At 43.4% G+C, this 21038-nt stretch overlaps 1 protein-coding gene across 1 annotated transcript in view; it reads right to left on the bottom strand.

The window, feature by feature from the left end:
• The window catches only part of LOC123767416 (abasic site processing protein HMCES), a 29370-nt gene extending 9991 nt beyond the window's left edge, over window positions 1-19379 (bottom strand). The window contains exons 1-6 of the mRNA XM_045757108.2: window positions 18983-19379; window positions 10220-10384; window positions 9710-9815; window positions 8760-8860; window positions 3656-3752; window positions 255-374 (exon numbers count right to left, since the gene is read on the bottom strand). Of these exons, the coding sequence (XP_045613064.2) occupies window positions 255-374; window positions 3656-3752; window positions 8760-8860; window positions 9710-9815; window positions 10220-10384; window positions 18983-19002 (609 nt within the window). The 5' untranslated portion in view covers window positions 19003-19379. The remainder of the gene's footprint in view (window positions 1-254; window positions 375-3655; window positions 3753-8759; window positions 8861-9709; window positions 9816-10219; window positions 10385-18982) is intronic.
• Window positions 19380-21038: the final 1659 nt, after the last annotated feature.

The raw sequence follows: 21038 nt of genomic DNA, 5'->3' as shown, positions 1-21038 counted from the left end.
TTCTAAGTTTTATTAATTAAAAGTTATTATTCTGTCTATTTTGTTAAGTGCTGTGTACAAAGAAGGTAGAGGGAGGCACTGCTCCTATGATGCTAAGGAAGAGTTTGGAAGGACTTTGAACTTTTATGAGTGGATTTCTGATCAGTATGATCATCATAGGCTTAATTCTTTAGTGATCCCTTAGCACCTATAATGACCCTTCACAGGCAGCTTGAAAAGTTTACTGTGGCTTCCAATGCCAGTACAATACTTACCTCTGTTGAAAACCAACGTGAAAAGATTCCTGCCATTTTTAGCAAATGAGGTCCATTCCAGCCTTCCTCTTCACTCCATACTTCTGGCGTGTTCCAACTTTCTTGATTCCATATTTCAACCTGTAATAATCAATAATTAATTGTAAAATAATAATATAATGAAAATAACACTTATCATTGAAGAAAATCTTAAAGTCAGTGACAGTTCTACGGAGTCTGGGATGGGGTGAAATATAGCCTACTAGGTTTCTAGCCCTTAATACTGAACGGCACTGGCCTCAAATCAAATACATAAATCCTAAATTCTACAAAGCCCTCTTAAGACTTGGTAAAACTGGAAAAGTTCACAATGATGCTGTCTACCGTAGAATGAGAACAACAGTCAGCCATCACTGCTTGTGATTTCAGTACTAGTATTCCCAAAACTCACTTTCCACAGGGTAGGTAATCGCTACAAAACTTCACTTAAACCTGAGCTGAGATTGGTATTGTTATGATTCACAGTCCTTCATAAGACACAATTCACCTCTACGAGAGGTATTTCCCATTTCATCCATGTTTAGGACTATTTTAGTTGATGTGTTGGATAGATGAAGCATAGGTAGAAAAGTCTAATATCTTTTATTCAGTCCACTAGTTGCTAATGTTCAAATAGGTGCATGAAGTTTTGAAAAGGATTTGGGGTACTTTTGAAATGTGACATAGCAGGGCAATATTAGGAGGTAGCCATTGGGAGCTACTGGTCAAGCGTAATGTCAGCTAGGTCAGCCCATGTTAATGGCTGGGGTGGGCACTCACTGTCCTTGACCTCAAAGGAGCAAGCTACACCAAGCCTCTCTCCAGCCCAGTCTTGGTTTCTGTCTTTAGGTGACTTGTACAATGGCCTGACAATACTTAGAAGAGAAGAGGTGAAGCTACTACAGGGATGAGAGGAGACTGCTCCTGGTGACCTGACCTGGTACTCCAGCTAGCCTTGTACAGTGCACACTACCTGGTAGCAGTGTGGTATGCCTATGTTTATGGTGTGGGTAGCCTATGTTTAGGACCCCACATGTTTTATAAAAATGGAACAAAGATTTTGGTAAATCTTTTAGTGGAGTTTATGTCCCAGAGCAAGAGGGGCTAAAGAGAGTCACTATTTGGTGTCCAAGAAAGCACACATCATACCAGTGACTTAATGTGAATAAATGCCAAGTTATTAAATGTGGAATAGAAGAAAATAGACCGATTGATGAAGATTAAGTCACCCAAGAGGTGGCACGGGCATGAATAGCCCGTAAAAAATAGACCACACACAACATACAAATTATGTGGAAAGGACTTAAAGAAATCTAACAAAGAAAGAGAAATAGGAGTGGTTCTGGATAGTAGATTGCCACCAGAGGAACCCATAAAGGACATTATGTGAGGAGCATATGCTGCACTTTCCAACTTCAGAATCACTTTAATTTCATGGATAGTGAAGTACTAAAGAAACTGTTCATGACTCCAAGGAGGAGAAAAAAACCCACAGGAATCAGGATGCATCCACAAAGGAGAAAACCCAAACTCAAAAGAGGAAGGGTCCATCAAAGAGGCATAATCCAGGTCTTGCAGGGGGTATGGGAAGAGTGCCTCCCATGCCGCCGAAGGAGAGACCCGAGAGGAAGGAAACTTTTGGAATATGATCCCAATTTGCCCAAAGGCACAAAGAACCAAACTTTGGGGAAAGCTGCACCCAAATTATGCTCGTGCAGGGAGGGAGGGAGGATGCAAAAATCCCTTCCACCCCTTACAAAAAAAAAGACCCTCCAACTAGTGGGCAACCAGGAACCACTTAAGGGTGAAATGGGACCCACAGGCCCACATCAGACTCCCCCAAGCCACTGAGCCACACTCGTGGGTCCCAGGGTGGAACCAGCATCTGAGCCCACTGACTGGGAAATAAAAGAGAAGTCCAGAGGAGAAACTACAAAAGTAGGGGAGGCTGGCTGAAAAGCAAACTTTGAAGCCTCAGCAGGACTAGCCAGCTCAACTGCCTCCACGTTTGATATGGAAGGGACAATCCCCGGAACTGGTTGAACCACATATTGAGCTAAAATGGGGAAGCAGGTGGGAAGGATCAGAAAGGCAAATTCCACCCAAAGGGGAAGGAAGAGAAAATGTGAATGGAGCCAAGGCAAAGTTCACAAACACTCAGTTCCAGGTTCCTAAATACTAGACAGGACAACTCTGCGACATCCAACCAGGTACATAGTTTGGACCCTCGTAACAATGCAAAATGAACTCGCAAAGCAGATGCTGCCCCAATATGCTCTAACCTCATCAGGAGGATCAGAAAGAAGTCACATAGGGAAAGGAAACCCCACAGGATTCAGGGTCGAAGGTGTCACTGAACCAACACGTAGCATGGTGGAGGCAGAATGAGTGATAGTTGTTTTGTGGCACAGGTGATGAACAACCCTCAAGCTCGCACAAGGTGAGATCAGGTTTGGGGGGATGCCTATAGGGCCACCGAACCCACAAAGGATTTCCGGGGCCTGAAGGGTAAATCAAGCAGGACACCCAAGGCACAGGAGATGCTATTCCATATCTAAAAGTAAGATGACACAGCCTGGGGTTACACGGCTGAGAAGGCCGACTTTGGTCTGCTTAATGGAAGCCCACAAACCACCAGTGATCCATGCCAGGAAAGTCGCACTGGTTAAGACAGAAAAGGCACAAAACCCTTGATACACCCTGGGCAAGAGCCACTACAAGTGAGGTGGACCTCTAGGGAAGCAATTTCTAAACACTCCAGGAAAGACAACTCTGGCAAGCAATGGCAGCATCAGCGAGTACACAGGGAAGGTAACCCAGAGCACATGCATCTCCGAACACTCTACAAGCCAGGCTCATGTTAAACAGCAGTGAACAAGAAAAACCACAAAAGTACAAAAGCCCAAAACACACAGCTGAAACAGTGGAGCTTGAATGAAAGAGAGGCCATCTAGGAACCACTACACCTGTCAGGTGACCCCAGTTATATCAGTGCAAAAACTGACTGCTCAGACCCTGGGAGATGGTGAGCCTTTTGCCCCCTTTCCCAAAATGAATGAGGGAGATAGGGTGAATGAGCTGATGCTAGTTTCAAGAGATTCGATCGCTCATTAGGCGGGTTTCAAGACTTCAATCTCTTGAACTCGGTAGAGGTTTGTTTTGAGTCGCTGACTTTATAAATGCCTTTCCCAGTGATGAGGTAAAATATCACTGTTCCCTGTGCCTCTGTTAGGGAGGTTAGGTTCTGGCTCTGGACCCTGGTAGGCCCAAGAACCCCACAACTAATGTGACCTGGTAGATGGGAACCATCTCTTCAGTGAGCCACATTGGGCTCCTCCAGGAAAGTGACTTTCCAAAATTCAATAAAATATTAATTTCCTTACCCCTTTCGGTTGAGAAGCATATATGAAATAAGGCTGCTTGTCTTTCTCTCCTTTCGTGGTCTGCCACTCATAAAAGCCATCACACAAGATAACACACCTGTGGCATTGCTATATATTAATTCTCTCAGTAACACAGAAATCTAATTCACAGTAATAACAACAATACTGTAATAACAACAATAATAATAATAATAATAATAATAATAATACATGCAATAACAAATGGAGACAGTTCAGAAATGTATCCCAGGGTTGTATCTCGGTATATAAGCAGCAGTGTAATGAGCATAGATGTGCAATGATTAAAGAGCACTAAAGAGTACAATGAGGGTATACATGGGTACAAGAGGTTGAACCACTGAGGTGGAGGCCTCACCTTGAGCAAGTCAGGAATCTTTCTGCCCCTCTGTCTAGGCGCCTGTGTAAAGGCACGGAATTGGAAGCCGTACTCAGGTGTAGGCCAATGAGTTCTGAAAGTTTATTCATGAGCACAATGTATATAATGAGAATGGTGAAATGTTATTTGTATCTTTAGTACTGTAGTTGTCTTTAGTGGTTGTTTGTAGTGATGTTTTGCAGTAGTAGTACTGATTGTGGTTGTGTAGTGATTATGTGTGTGGTTGGGATATTTTTAGTGTGTGTAGTTGTGGTGTTTACAATGATTGAAGTTGTGGTGCTGGTTGTTTATTGATAATAATAATTCTATGGAGACTATAATTTACCCTGGGAATATTTAGTACAGTACTATAGTCATTTACAGGTTGATAGCATGAAGGTGATGGAAAAAAGTATGCCTAAGCTAGCCTGTCTCACAAAATGAACAGGATAATTTAAAGAGTACAGAAGATGTAATAAATACAGTAATGTAGTGAATACAAGCTGGTGTAATGAGTACAGGATAGTGTAATGATCACAGAATGTTGGAAGGAACACAAGCTATGCTTACCTGGAGTATACCTGAAGGGGTTTCTGGATTTCTCCTACTTCCCGATCAAGCCCTGAGGCCAAGCTTGGCTTGTGACAACTTGGTCCAACAGGCTGTTGCTTGGAGCGGCCCACAGGCCCACATATCCACTACAACCTAGTTGGTCCGGCACTTCTTGCAAGAACTTATTTAAATGCATCTTGAAAACATCAATGTTGCTAATGCTTGCTTGAAGGGTAGTCAACAGCCATGGACCTCTGATGTTCAGACAGTGCTCTTTGATTGTGCCTATGGCACCTCTACTCCTCACTGGTTCTATTCTGCATTTCCTTCTGTATCTTTTACTCCAGTATTTTATTATTCTACTGTGAAAATTAGGGACCTATCCCTCCAGTATCTTCCATGTATATATTATTTGATACCTTTTGCATCTTCTTTCCATTGAGTACATTTTTAGAGGTCAAGAGATGATCCCAATAATTTAGACATTTTATCATTTTTATGCGAGCTGTATAGGTTCTCTGTATTCCCTCAACTGTATTTCAGAAATCTCTCCTGCTCTGAAAGGGAAAGTAAGTACCGAGTGATTTAAATACAGTAGTACTGCATTTCTGTGGGGGTCTCTGGATTTGACAACTCTCATAATCCATCTTATCATTTTCCTTATCACCATCCATCTTATTCATCTTCCATAAAATGCCTCGTCGTCAGACATCATAGTTCCCAGATCTTTGACATGATGCTTTTCTTCTAAGAGTAAGTCTGAATGTGTCTTTTACCCTTTATTTTGTTTAAGGTCCTCATTTCCACCATGCCTTCACTAGTTGATTGAGAGTCGAGAGGCAAGACCAAAGAGCCAGAGCTCAACCCTGCAAGCACAACTAGGTGAGTACCTAAATACTGTACCTGGAACATATCACCGTTAAACATCATGTTATTTTTCTTTGTCCAATCAAAGACTTTATTAATATCAGCTTGTAGTTTTTCAGAGATTCTACAGAGGAAATTTTCATGCTGATTTTTGTGTCATCTGTAAAGGATGACACGAAGCTGTGACTAGCATTTTTGTCTATAGCCAAGATAAGAATGAGAAATAGCACTGGGGCAAGGGCATGCCTTAAGGTACAGAGCTTTTCACTGCACTTGGAGTGCATTGATCTTATTTAATTGTTACTCTATGCATTCTGTTTGAAAGAAATTAGAAATTCTAATGCCCCACTTTACCCATTATTTTTATTGATCTCATTTTATGGGATATCACTCCATGGTCACACTTGTCGAATGCCTTCGCAAAGTCTGTGTATATAATATCTACATTTTGTTTTTCTAAATGTGACAGACATGATCTTCCTGCTCTAAACCCATGTTGTCCCGAGTTGTGATGGACAATGTTTTCCATAAAACTTGATTTCTAATTGAATCAAACTTGAGATTTGATTCCTAATCATTCTTTCGATGTTTGTGTGATGTTAGTGCAACTGGTCTATAGTTCTTTGCCAAAGTTTTACTAACTTGTGCAGAGGAGCTATATCTGCTGATTTAAGTGCTGCTGCTATCTCCCCTGTATTTAGGCCCTTTCATCATATAGCACTGATCGTGCACACTACTGATACTTTACATTTCTTTATGAATATTTGACTCCATGAATCAGGACCTGGGGCTGAGTGCATGGGCATGTTGTTAATTTATCTTTCACAGTCATCTGTGCTTGTGTTAATATCACTTATCAGGTATATTATCTGGAGTGTGGAGGTCATTCACAAAGAAGCTATCTGGGTCTTTAACTTTCATGTTGTTTATTTTGGGTGCTAAACATAGCCTCATACTGGCCTTTTAGGATTTCACTAATTTCTTTGCCATCCTCTGTGTACAAACTTTCAGTTGAAAGTAAAGGTCCAATACTGGTGGAGGTTTTTTATTTTGATTTCGCATATGTGAAAAAAATATTTTGGATTTTTGCTCCGGAAGATGCCGCTCTGTCCGCAGTGTTTGGGAACATGTCGTTGGATGATATTCGGGCATGGGGGTTTTGGAGGTCTAACAGGGTCTTGGCCACCAGGTGTCTAGTGACTGTCCCTGGCCCTTTGCAGCCTGGTGCTGCTTTGGGGCATCTGTTGTGGCTGACTGTCTCTTCCTATTGATACCTGGGGTGCTGCTGCCTCCCTGGTGAGTCCTTGTTTTCCTTCTCTGTGGGTAGTTAGCTTCAGGGAGCAAACAGGGCTTCCCCACAGAAAACCAGTGCTGAATGTAATGAAACGGCAGTTTTTGGGCGAGTTCCGGAGACTCCCTGGCACCCTTTCTCCCTCCAATCAATGGCTTTTATCATTCAAGAACTGGCTGGTTTGGGTTCAGCTCCCCCTCCCCCACTGTGGGGGGGGGGATGGAGCTAATGAGCGGGGGGGTTGGTTGGACGAAGTTTTGTTTGTTTTCTTTGTGGGGGAGTTCTTTTCATATTTTGAGAGCATATGTCGTATTTTCAACCAGGCAATAGTCTGTTTTGATTTGCCTACCTTTCTGGGTGCCTTCCCTAGTCAATGGCTAGATAATAAACTTTAAAGTGTTCATGAGCCATTGCTCCCTCCACCTCTGTGAGGGGAACTGGGTTCTGGCTCACGGTCCCCAATAGACATACAAGAACTTTGTGAATGAAGATCCAAGATCTCGCACTTAATCAGCAAGCCAATATTTTGCATTACTTTACAGTACAGTGGCACCTTGACTTACGATTTCCCCAACTTACGATAATTTCGAGTTATGATATAAATTTGATTGGAAAATGTGACTCGACTTATGATAGTGTCTTCGACTAATAATATTTGTTGGTACACGTTCGGGTCGACCGAGCGCATGGTTCCCGGTCGTGTGGGCCGACCTGCCTCAGTTTACTAGAGCCGCCCGCATAGTGACGATCACGCTTATAAGAAATTAAATTTCTTTTTGGTGATTTTTTGCCTTTTGAATATAAAACTGATTATTATATATCACACCATGGGTCCCAAAAAAGTCAGTGGTAAGGTTTAACATATGAAAACACATGTAATGATGACCATAGAGCAAAAACAAGAGATCATTCGTAAATATGAAGATGGTGTGCGGGTTGCTGATCTAGTTAGGCAGTACAACAAATCTCAGTCAACAATATCCACCATACTTGCTAAGAAAAAGGACATTGAGTGCTAAAATGGCAAAAGGCGTATCAATAATCACAAAACATAGAACACAAACACTTGAGGATGTTGAACAGTTATTATTAATTTGGATACACAGCAAGGAGTTAGTGGGTGATAGAATTTCAGAGGCCATCATTTGTGAAAAAGCAAGGAAATTGCATGAAGACCTTTTAAAGAACGAGTGATGTAAATGTGAAAGAGTTTAAGGCAAGCAGGGGATGATTTGAGAAATTTAGAAAAAGAAGTGGCATTCATAGTCTTCCAAGTATTGCGTGTTGCGAACTGGTGGAGGGATACAGCGAAAAATTGACCACCGAAGAACTTCACAATGAGCAGCAACAAGAGACAGCTGAGAAAATTTCTTCAGGGGAGGAGGAGACAGTACAGAATGTCCCTTCCTCATTAATTAAAAAAATGTGTGCAGCATGGGAAGAATTGCAAACTTTTGCTGAAACGACTCACCCAAATCACAGTGCAGTAGGCCGTTGCCTTAATCTTTTTAATGACACTGTGATGTCTCACTACAGACAAAAAGTAAAACGTTATGGAAAAACAAAAATCTATGGAAGGGTTTTTAGTGAGACAAACAAGCAGTGAATCACAAGCAGGTCCTAGTGGTATGCAGGCAAAATGTAGGAGAGAGTGTACCCCAGAGAAATCATCACTGCCTGATGTTATAATGGAAGGAGACTCCCCTTCCAAACAGTAATACCTCTCCTCCTCCTCCCCCCTCCTCACCATCTTCCATACGCATCAAGAGTCCTCCATAAAGGTAAGGTAAACATATGTACTGTATTGTAGTTAGAGAACAAAATTGTATTCAGTATAAAATATATTTTTAAGTTAATATTTTTGGGGGTGTGGAACGGATTAATCCAATTCCCTTTGTTTCTTATGGGATAAATCGCTTCGACTTATGATATTTCAACTCACGATACATCTCTGGGAACGGATTACCATCATAAATCGAGGTACCACTGTACTGTATATACAAATAAGGACAGCTTACCTTTGACCTTTATCGAGTGATGGTTTGTAAGTTTTCTTTTCCTCTATATCTTCAGATCTACAATTGATAGTTTTAAAGCCATGGCCAGTAGGAGATGAGCCCTAGAAGTAAGAAACAACATATTGATTTATAATAAACACTTCTACGATAAGTGGTAAAAATTTATAAAAAAAATACAGTAAAAATTTAAATAATAAAAAAATAGGTATATTATAAAAGAAATTAAACTGATATTTAGTATTAACTAGAAAACACAGTATACAGTGGAACCTCGAGTGACGAGCGACTCCAGTTACGAGCATTTCGAGTAATGAGCAAGTCACTTGCAGAAAATTTGTCTCGATTGACGAGCTTTCGCTCGATTAATGAGCAAACTACATGGTGCTTCCTAGCATTCCCACTGGTTCTCGGATGCCTCCAACAAGTGTTGTTTCGCAAGACGAGCATTTCACATGACGAGCTCGGTGCCGGAACGGATTAAATTCGTTAAATGAGGCGCCACTGTATATATCTCTTGAGCTCATTACTGTACTGTACTGATATAAGTGAAAATAACTGTTCAGTTTTTAATCAGAAAATAATTAATAATAATTTTTATTATGAGTAGATAATTAGATATAATTAATTGTTATACTCTCACTGCTACAAGCAACATCAACCACGACCAACATTTTCTTGTACTGTATTAATATTTCATATCTTGTTATTGAGTTTCTTTTTGCTATTATTTGTGGGGGAGGGAGTATGGTGAGGGTGAAATGGTCATCAAATGTTTTGAGTCCTACCATTTCTTGGATTTATTAAAATGGTCAATAATATGAGAGAACTTACACTCACTCAAAATACACAATTTAAAGAGAGGATATTAGATTGTAAAGTAATCAGAATCTTAAACTAATTTAGATAGTAACTGACAAGGAAAGATTTATACTGTACTAACACTTCATTACCTTATAGAATGGAGGAATAAGCCCCCACATCATGGGCTGTATGACAGGCTGAGGAGCTACTTTCTCACCATCATGACTCCTTTTTGTACCTTGAACATGCTGATCACTGTGGAGTAATAGTTTGTTGTTTACACACACATCATTTATTATTAAAAATTAAGTAGTAAGTTAGTAAACAAATGAAATAAATGAAGTTAAAAATTATCAAGGAATGATTTGTGGATATATCATATTAATTAATTATCTAAAGAAGTCACCAAGCTGGGGAGACTTGGGGATATACCAAAGTAAATCTGATAGTGAATGAGGAAAAATTTCAACAAAGAAAATCTTGTGGAAACATGTACAGTATTAAAAACAACAAACATCATTTACATACTGTACTGTATTAAGAGATTCCCCTTCATTACTGTACTTCTCTAATTTCTGGCAAATTTCATAATAAAAAATGCTCTTTAATAAAATGATTTTTAGACTAGCATGTAAGATAAAAGTTAAAAGATGTGATACCTTATCATAACAGGAGTGAAGCGAGATGGAGCCATATTACATGATGGTGAATAAGAATAATTCCCTGGGTGGTCCTGCCACTGAGTGGCTTGGTATTGCTTCTTTCCACTGTCGGTAACTGTCAGTCTACTGCACGCCTTGCAAATTTCATCTGGTGCTAGAGTGCTGAAAAATTTAAAAAGATATGGTGTGACTGCATAATGGAAATCAAGTGAGGAATTAATAAAGATACAGTACCAGAAAGGAGCCCTGGGGCAGTTTACTTGCAAATGTTCCCAACTCTGACTTTGTTCCAGGTATGCTGACTCTTGTTTCCTGAGTGTTAACCATGTCTTGATCTAGTTTAATCTCTTACTGCAAAAGTGACTACAGTCACATGAATAAAAATGCTTGTCCCCAGTGATATGAGGTTTTCCAGTTACCCAGGAATTTTTTTCTAAATCTTGAAATGTTTTACCAGGTCCTCTGGCCTTCAAAACTAGTATTGGAATTACCTGAATTTACCTAAGGACCACCATCTATCTAATGGTATCAATGGGAACAGGAAACTGGAGGGCTTGTCAAAGGTTTCCCCATATTTCATGAGGATTTCTTCAATTGGATTTTGAACTGCAGTAATATCTCGGCATTTATGGCTTAGGTGGCTAGGTGATTCCATAGGTTTATAACCCCATGGAGGAAAAGCATTTCCTGGAAAATGCTTTTTAAAGTTATCCATCTGGAACAATGCTGACCTTCAATAAAGAAATTCTGGAGAGCTTCTGAGCAAGGGTTAGGATGAGTTTGTTGCGAGTAAACCTTATACTCGCTCCACTCTCTCATTATATTAATGGCATAAATAATTAGCACTAATTACAGACGCTATAATCTTTTCCCTAATTATAGGTAACAGTTCTTCCATCCTTCTATCTTATTGGAGGAAGCTAAGGTGTAGTCACCAAATATAAGCAAGCGATATGAGAATAGCCGACCATACAATTTCCACAGTCATGAATGTAGCACTCGGCGTGTACAGTTCTAATCGACTCCAAGATGCTACAGCTTCGACACAGAGCAGACTACGACCGCATCGAACTACATCGCTTTCACTCCCCATCAAGTATAGACACTTACGATTCCCCATCGAGCCGCCACGCTCTCCCCACATAGAGCTCCGCGACTCAGGCCTCACTCAGCTCTCTGCTCTGCTCCACGCTCCATCTCAATGTGTACGGCACTGCTGTATCCAAGACTACTAAATAAATATGTGTAGCGAGTAGATTATCCCAATAATATACTCGCTCCAAATGCATTGTTAATATTCCTGTCAACCTTTGGAGATGAATGAGGTGAGGCGTTGCCCGGGCAACACGGTGAGGTGTTGCCCGAGCATATAAGCAGCAGAATAGCAAACATTAACCAGAGTCTACTTTCAAGCGTGGTCTAGAGCAGACACTTGCGAGATACTGTACCGACGCTCAGTGCGCTCAACTCACACCAAAGTATTACCTGTGTACTTCTGTATATTCGACCAAATATATATATATAGTATCTTAGTGTCTGTGTTTATTGTCACCATACTTTACGTAACAATAGAACTGTTACATTGGTGACCCAGTGAGTGAAAAAGAACACCTAGTCACAAACTAGATCTTCGCCATGGATTTATCTACCAGGTTTCCAGCATACAACGCAGATGAGCCAGAATTTTGGTTCATGCAGATGGAGGCTATTTTCGACCTTCACGAAATTTCGACTGAGAAAGCCCGATATGCCTGTACCCTGCCAACACTTCCCTCGGAGGCTATGCACACTGCCTCTGCTGTCATCACCGCGCCATCACCGGACACCAGGACGTACACTGCATTGAAGGCCGCTCTTCTACAGGCAGCAATGAAACGCCGCATTCAACAAAGGGACCAACTCCTCACTGACAAAAGATTAGCAGACAAAACACCAGCTCAGCTTCTGCGGCATATTCAGTATGTGATGCATACTGCAACTGGCCCAGCCCCCAGCGAGATTGTGAGATCACTGTGGATACAACTCTGTCCAAAACACATTCAACCGGCCCTATTCAGTATGGCTGACGACACCCCATTAGCCCAGCTGGCTACACTGGCAGACCGGCTTCATACGACGTCTGAAAACGCTACGCTGTCCCACCTCGGTGATACACAGCAGACTACAGACACCCAACAACTCGACGTCCTCCAGAACCGGCGTTTCTTCCACCCAGGGAAAACGTACCATGCGAATCCAGTATCAGTCTCTAGGCGACAGCGAGAACATCGTGGAGAGCTTTGTTCTTACCACCAGAAGTTCGGACACCAAGCCCGCAACTGTAGGGCTCCTTGTTCCTGGTCGGGAAACTACTTCGGCGGGGACTGTTAACGGCCAGTGACCGCGCCATTTCAAACACTACACTGCTCTACATATCTGACGTCATAACCAAACGCCGTTTCCTCGTTGACACAGGTGCAGCAGCTAGTGTGTTGCCTCCCCCACTGGTCAAACCAACCCGTACTCCTGGTTTGGACTTACGAGCCGCCAATGGTACGTCCGTCCGTACATATGGGACCCGCGCCCTGGTTCTCGAGTTCGCCTCTCTGGGTCGCTTTACGTGGACTTTCCTCATAGCGGATGTGGAACAACCCATTCTTGGATGGGATTTCCTGCAACACCATCGACTTATGGTGGATCCCGCAGGTGCAGTACTTCGAGCCTCTCCTAGTACCTCTACACAAGTTAACATTGTCACCCCAGTCGCATCTACGGAACTTCAAGCACTCCTGGATGAATTCAAAGATGTGACCCAACCCGCCAGCCCTCGACCAGAGGTGCAACATACGATTACCCATCACATTACAACGGGAGCACCTACCTTTGCCAGACCACGCCGCCTGGCACCGGAACGACTGGCGGTAGCACGTGCTGAATTCAATAAGCTACAGGAGGCGGGAATAATCCGCCCTTCGAACAGTCCATGGGCTTCACCTCTCCATATGGTCCCGAAAACAGCCCCAGGGAAATGGCGCCCTTGCGGAGACTACAGGGCTCTCAACGTTCGCACTCTGCCGGATCGCTACCCAATACCACACATCCAGGATTTCTCACAGGGATTGAGCAACGCAACCGTTTTTTCGAAAATTGACCTTGTGCGGGCATTTCACCAGATCCCTGTGGAACCGGCAGACATTCCGAAAACAGCGATCACAACACCTTTTGAACTGTTTGAATTCGTCCGGATGCCTTTTGGTCTACGGAATGCAGCCCAGACATTCCAACGCTTCATCGACCAAGTAGTTAAGGACCTGTAGCGAGTAGATTATCCAATAATATACTCGCTCCAAATGCATTGTTAATTTTCCTGTCAACCTTTGGAGATGAATGAGGTGAGGCGTTGCCCGGGCAATACGGTGAGGAGTTGCCCGGGCATATAAGCAGCAGGATAGCAAACATAAACCAGAGTCTACTTTCAAGTGTGGTCTAGAGCAGACACTTGCGAGATACTGTACCAACGCTCAGTGCGCTCAACTCACACCAACGTATCACCTGTGTACTTCTGTATATTCGACCAAATATATATATAGTATCTTAGTGTCTGTGTTTATTTGTCACCATACTTTACGTAACAATAGAACCGTTACATTGGTGACCCAGTGAGTGAAAAAGAACACCTAGTCACAAACTAGATCTTCGTCATGGATTTATCTACCAGGTTTCCAGCATACAACGCAGATGATTCAGAATTTTGGTTCATGCAGATGGAGGCTATTTTCGACCTTCACGAAGTTTCGACGATACCCAGCCACGATGGACTACAACATGGACTCTCACTGGACCTCCACTGCTGCTGCTTGCTGTGGACCGCAGCCACCTGTCATGGAACGTTGCCAACACCCTTGCCATAGCTATGATTTTCATCGCGATCGTCTCTGCATTTTCATCTACTACGGCTTGCTGCTCCACGATCACTACTCACTCATCTGGCAGCTTCATCAGTAACTACATAATGTGTGATCTACAGCCTGTCCTGCCGACTCTCCGTCGCTGCCAGGGCACTGCTTGTTCTACAGGGGCGCCCACGAAAGCTGCTCTTTCGTCAGATTCATCTACACGTTCACTGCATTTTGATACTCTGCCGACTCAAGCCCTTTGCGCAGTACAGGACTTACAGCTTGCGTTTCCGACTCTTCGTCGCCTCCAGGACAATTCAGCTCTAGCAGTGATTACCTCGTTGTCCTAACTACGTGCCTACATTACCTCCTAATGTCCTGGTGCCCGAGCCCATCCGCCCCGGATCTAAATGCTCCACCAGCGACCCAAGGACGCAACAATTATGCACATTCTTCTCTCCTGCTACACCGAGCTTGTCCACACACTGCCTACATCTTTTGGTACCAGACTACAATTTCCACAGTCAACAATGTAGTACTCGGCGTGTACAGTCCTAATCAACCCAAGACGTTACAGCTTCGACACAGAGCAGACAGCAGACTACGACCGCATCGAGCCGCCACGCTCTTGCTCCCCGAGTTTAGACACTCACAATTCTCAATCGAGCCGCCACGCTCTCGCTCCCCGAGTTTAGACACTCACAATTCTCAATCGAGCCGCCACGCTCTCCCACATAGAGCTCCACGACTCCGGCCTCACTCAGCTCTCTGCTCTGCTCCAGGCTTCGTCTCAACGTCTGCGACACTGCTAAATCCAGAGACACATCCGCCGACTACGCAGTTCACTTTTCGACCCCAGTTACCAGCCGCACCACAACCTGATCCTACGACGACGGACGATCCTGGGCGACCTCCCACCCTACGACCCCAGTTAGATGACATCAGCGAAGAGGAGGAAGTTAACTTTGATGGTTATGTAACGTGAGCAGGGCGTACAATTCACTGACCAGCTAAGTTCCTTGATCAAGTATTTTTCCTTTCATCCCCTGGGAGGGGGAGTTCTGTAGCGAGTAGATTATCCAATAATATACTCGCTCCAAATGCATTGTTAATTTTCCTGTCAACCTTTGGAGATGAATGAGGTGAGGCGTTGCCCGGGCAATACGGTGAGGAGTTGCCCGGGCATATAAGCAGCAGGATAGCAAACATAAACCAGAGTCTACTTTCAAGTGTGGTCTAGAGCAGACACTTGCGAGATACTGTACCAACGCTCAGTGCGCTCAACTCACACCAACGTATCACCTGTGTACTTCTGTATATTCGACCAAATATATATATAGTATCTTAGTGTCTGTGTTTATTTGTCACCATACTTTACGTAACAATAGAACCGTTACAGACCTTCCTTTTTGCTATGCCTACATTGACGATCTGCTGGTGGCCAGTACATCACCAACAGAACATCTGCTACACCTCCGACTCCTTCTCACCCGTCTGCGCAACTTCGGCTTGCAGCTCAACTCCGAGAAGTGTATTTTCCATGTTCCAGAGCTGGATTTCTTGGGACACCGTGTGTCAGCAGCAGGGGTCCAACCACTAGAGAAGAAAATCGAGGCAATCAAGGAATTCCCGCGCCCATCTACTCCAAAGAAGTTGCAAGAATTTCTTGGTGTAGTGAATTTTTATCATCGATTCATCCCACATTGTTCGGACATCTTGCGACACTTATACGACCTCTTACGTAGTCGGAAACTCACGTCCCGTCTTCCGTTGGAGTGGACTCCCCAGGCAGAGACAGCATTCACCGACATAAAACACAAGCTGGCGGAATTCACCTTGCTCGCACACCCAGTGTCTGACGCTCCCACCAATCTATCTACCGACGCTTCAAACACAGCAATTGGTGCTGTACTACAACAGCTCGTTGAAGGAGAATGGCGCCCAATTGCATTCTTTTCAGCGCGCCTGTCACCCACTGAAGAGAAGTACAGCACTTTTGATAGGGAACTGCTCGCCATCTACTCAGCCATACAACATTTCCAGCACTTTCTCGAGGGGCGGAACTTCCACATCCTCACAGACCACAAACCTCTCACTTATGCGCTGGCGGCCAAGGGTGATGCTCACTCTCCTCGAGTAGCCAACCACCTGGGATTTATTTCCCAATTTACCTCGGATATCCGTCATGTCAAAGGAACTAATAATGTCATAGCCGATGCACTGTCTCGACCCACCATAAACCACGTCGTGACAAACCCAGCTTAGGTGGACTATTGTGTAATCAGTAAGGCCCAACGGGAAGACCCTGATCTGCAGCGATTACGAACATCTGACACAGCTCTCCGGTTCATCGAGATTCCGATGGAAGGTGGCGGAAGGATAATCTGTGACACCTCACGGACGGGAGCACTTAGGCCCTACATTCCTGCCCAGTTTCGCTGGAAAACGTTCTCAGTATTTCACTCCCTAGCACACCCAGGAGTACGTGCTTCCCAGAAACTACTAACGGAGCATGTTGTATGGCCAGGAATCAATGCCGATGTTTGACGATGGACTCGCTCATGTCTCCAGTGCCAGCGAGCGAAAACACATCGTCACACAAAGAGCCCTCTTCAACAGTTTCCGTTACCTTCTGACCGTTTCGAGGTGGTGCATGTAGACATCGTTGGACCATTACCGTTGGCAAGAGGATATTCTTATCTACTCACCTGCATCGATCGATTTTCCAGATGGCCGGAAGCAATCCCATTAATCAACATCTCAGCTGAGTCAGTGGTCCAGGCTTTCCTCTCTGGATGGGTCGCCCGTTTTGGCAGCCCCTCTGTCATCATCACCGACCAAGGACGACAGTTCGAATCATATCTATGGAAGGAACTTATGGAATTCCTCGGCACCACACATAACCGAACCACAGCATACCACCCTGAGTCGAACGGAATGGTAGAACGCTTTCATAGACAACTAAAAGCTGCCCTAAGAGCTCAAGCACGCCCTGATGATTGGATCGACAACCTTCCATTAGTCTTGCTTGGCATCCGTTCGGCCACGAAGGAGGGCAGTGGATTCTCGGCAGCAGACTTAGTATACGGATCTAGCCTGCGGCTTCCGGGCGAATTCTTAACCCCAACGCCACTTATCACACCCCCAGACCCCACTTTTGTCCAGAAATTACGGGCGGCCATGACAAACATTCGGCCTACACCACCACGCCAACCGACAACTCGTGCTACATATGTGCCTCATGAGCTCCACACAACTGAACACGTGTTTGTAAGAGTCGACGCTGTTCGACGCCCTCTACAGTCACCTTACGAAGGACCATTTAAAGTGGTTTCTCGAACACCGAAGTTCTTCACCATTGAACGCCGAGGACAGCGGGTAAACATCTCCATCGATCGCCTTAAACCAGCACACTGTGATGCTGCCCCAGACATCCCTCCAGAGACACATCCGCCGACTACGCAGTTCACTTTTCGACCACAGTTACCAGCAGCACCGCCACCTACGACAACGGACGATCCTGTACGACCTCCCACCCTACAGCCCCAGTTACCAGCCGCACCACAACCTGATCCTACGACGACGGACGATCCTGTGCGACCCCAGTTAGATGACATCAGCGAAGAGGAGGAAGTTAACTTTGATGGTTATGTAACGCGAGCAGGGCGTACAATTCACCGACCAGCTAAGTTCCTTGATCAAGTATTTTTCCTTTCATCCCCTGGGAGGGGGAGTTCTGTAGCGAGTAGATTATCCCAATAATATACTCGCTCCAAATGCATTGTTAATATTCCTGTCAACCTTTGGAGATGAATGAGGTGAGGCGTTGCCCGGGCAACACGGTGAGGTGTTGCCCGAGCATATAAGCAGCAGAATAGCAAACATTAACCAGAGTCTACTTTCAAGTGTGGTCTAGAGCAGACACTTGCGAGATACTGTACCGACGCTCAGTGCGCTCAACTCACACCAAAGTATCACCTGTGTACTTCTGTATATTCGACCAAATATATATATATAGTATCTTAGTGTCTGTGTTTATTGTCACCATACTTTACGTAACAATAGAACCGTTACATATGAAAACTCACTAAACACTGTCTATCTAATCTACTCAATAACGTAACATTAATCGTACGTTACAAGTTAGCCTAAGCATTTTTAAACCAATTTGATAGTTTATTTCAGTAACACGATCAACAATGCTCGGAATATTAAGTTCCTTTCTCATGTTAAGTACTTTTGTGGTACGAGGGTACCCAAGGATTATCCTCAAGGCTTCGTTCTGCAATTTTTCAAGCTTTCTTTCAGGCATCAAAACAAGCAGAGGTGCAGCATAATCCACTAAAGAGCTTCTTGAGGGGTTACATGCTGGCCGGGGTCAGTAATTCGACCCAGGGAGGAACCTGGATATAGGCATAATATATACTGTATGTATAAACTGTCTGCCTGTCCCCCGACACAATCATTTATTATTATTTGTAGTTGCCAGTCATCTTTGCGACTCGTCAAAAGGGGCGACTTGTCCTGGTAGCAAAGATGGCTAGCGGGACAAGTCGCCCCTTTAACAACTCTCTCTTTCAAGTCTACACCCTTTTTCTAGATTTTCTCAATATGTTAGTTTTAGTTATATGAAGGCTACACTAGGCTGGTCACGTCAGGTGCTGGTATCATGGGCTACGAGACATAAATGGGACCACTTGACCTGAAAAGGCATTTATTTGTTATACAAGAACGGTACAAGATACACGTATTGTCACTGAGCTCATCAATATGTGTTATAACATCAAATGACACATGTGTGTCATTATATGTGTCATAACATCAAATAATTCCTGGAGTCACCAGTGGCATTACTTTTTTGAATTTGAATTGAATCTGAACTTACCAGGCCGTTCTTCCACACATCTTGAAGACTCTCAGCTAATTCTTAGTAACTGTAGTTCACGTGTATACTTTGTATACCAAGAGGTATACTCAAATGTTATTTCATAACGCTAGTTTGAAGCGTAAGGTGGTGTCAGGGGTCACAAGACACTCCGTACATTGACAACATCGCACACTAATATTTTTACCACTTCGGACACCAGCTTTAGACGTTTCGCATATGTGTACGTGTTCCATATTAAAACGACAATATAATGCTATTAATAATTAAAATCTTCTACTTAACAGGCATATAGTTATTAAATGAAGTTTAGTGATGTAATAGACATAATCTGGAGTTAGTAAGGACGCCGCCCGCCAGCGTAAACACAACACACCCGAATGCCCACAAACACGATACAACGCACAAAACACAACACTTCTGTCAGTTTTTTGATAAACTCCTTTTATATTTATTATGTGATAGTTATACTTGTATAAAATAATAACTATTATAGGTAAGCGCCTAATATTTAATATTAATCAATAAAAAAGAAGTCAGAAGCCACACGCCTGTCTGTACATGTCTTTTGTGTAAAAGTATTTGGGCGCTCATGTACTTGTGCGCTAGCTGACGTTCACAACTGTTCTCACCTACAAGCATTAGAATTAAACAAACGAATTTATTTATTCATTTATTCATTTATATACAAGAAGATACACTTTCTCGAGAGAGAAATATATCTGACTTATCAAGACTGCAGCTTGCTTAGCAAAAGGAACTATTAAATTTGGGTTCAGTTTAACTACCGCTCAATGGATGAGTAATTGGGGCATAATAAAGGAACTAAGCCGATAAAATGAAAGATGGGAAAACAACATTAGAGAGATAAACTCGAGAGATGTTTTCATGTTAACCCAAAAATTATTTGAAGAGCAAGACGGAATGATAGGATGGATTACGAGAACCTTCAAGTCCAGAGATCCCATCACAATGGTTGTACTCTTCAAATCACTTGTGTTGTCCCGTCTTGAGTACTGCTCAGTACTCACTTTCCCCTTCAGAGCAGGAGAGATTGCTGAAATAGAGGGATTACAGAGAACATATACGGCACGCATAGACTAGATAAAGCACCTAAATTATTGGGATCGTCTCAAAGCTCTCCAAATGTACTCACTAGAAAGGAGACGAGAGAGATATCAAATAATATACACATGGACGATACTGGAGGGCCAGGTCCCAAATCTGCACAGTAAAATAACAACGTACTGGAGTGAATGGGTTTAAATCAAATAATTGGCAGCGCGATTGAAAAATACACTATAGTATTATTTCACACCTTACAATCAGATGGAGTTGGTGGACCTGGTCAGTGTCTGCTGACCTCACATGGTTCAGCTGTTGGTATTAACCATGTATTTTTTCAGACAAGAACAACAGCGAACACAAACCAGCGCATATACGAACGGAATGGCTTGTATGTACAAACTTCTCAGTGAACGAAGTTGTTTCTAGCCCGGTATCCGAAATTGCAGTAGACGACTTGACCAGTCGAAATTACGACTTTTTATACAGAAAATATGCCACTTAGTGAATTTAATTTCTTCAATTTCTTTCTTTATTGGTGAAACCGGCGATTGGTCACATTTTGACCAAGCCCACCTACAGTTTTCAAAATATCGGAAATATCGCAAATCTAACTCATGAGCGTAATTTTTTAATCGAATTCTGGCTCACTGCACATATTTGGAGTTTGAAAATATGCCAATTAGTGAAAATGGCGATGGGTCAAATTTTGCCCAAACACCCTTACAGTTTTCAAAATATCAGAAAAAGAACATTGCTTCCCCCCCCCCCCAAAAAAAAAGTGGTGGGTTTTCTGAGAAAAGAAAACGTGTGTCTGGGGAGCTGAGTCTAACAGCCCAAGCTGCTCGCGCAACGAGCCAAGGTTATATAAGCTCTGCCCGCAGACTGGGGGGCCACGGGAGATATCTCCCGTCATGCAGGGTGCAGTCGCACCTCCACAGATCTCCAGTATCAGCTCTTGATACTGGTAATGGCTCAAAAGGGCCACAAT

Source organism: Procambarus clarkii, chromosome 86 (assembly GCF_040958095.1).
Source record: "Procambarus clarkii isolate CNS0578487 chromosome 86, FALCON_Pclarkii_2.0, whole genome shotgun sequence".
NCBI lineage: Eukaryota > Metazoa > Arthropoda > Malacostraca > Decapoda > Cambaridae > Procambarus > Procambarus clarkii.
This window is presented reverse-complemented; position numbering and strand designations above follow the sequence as displayed.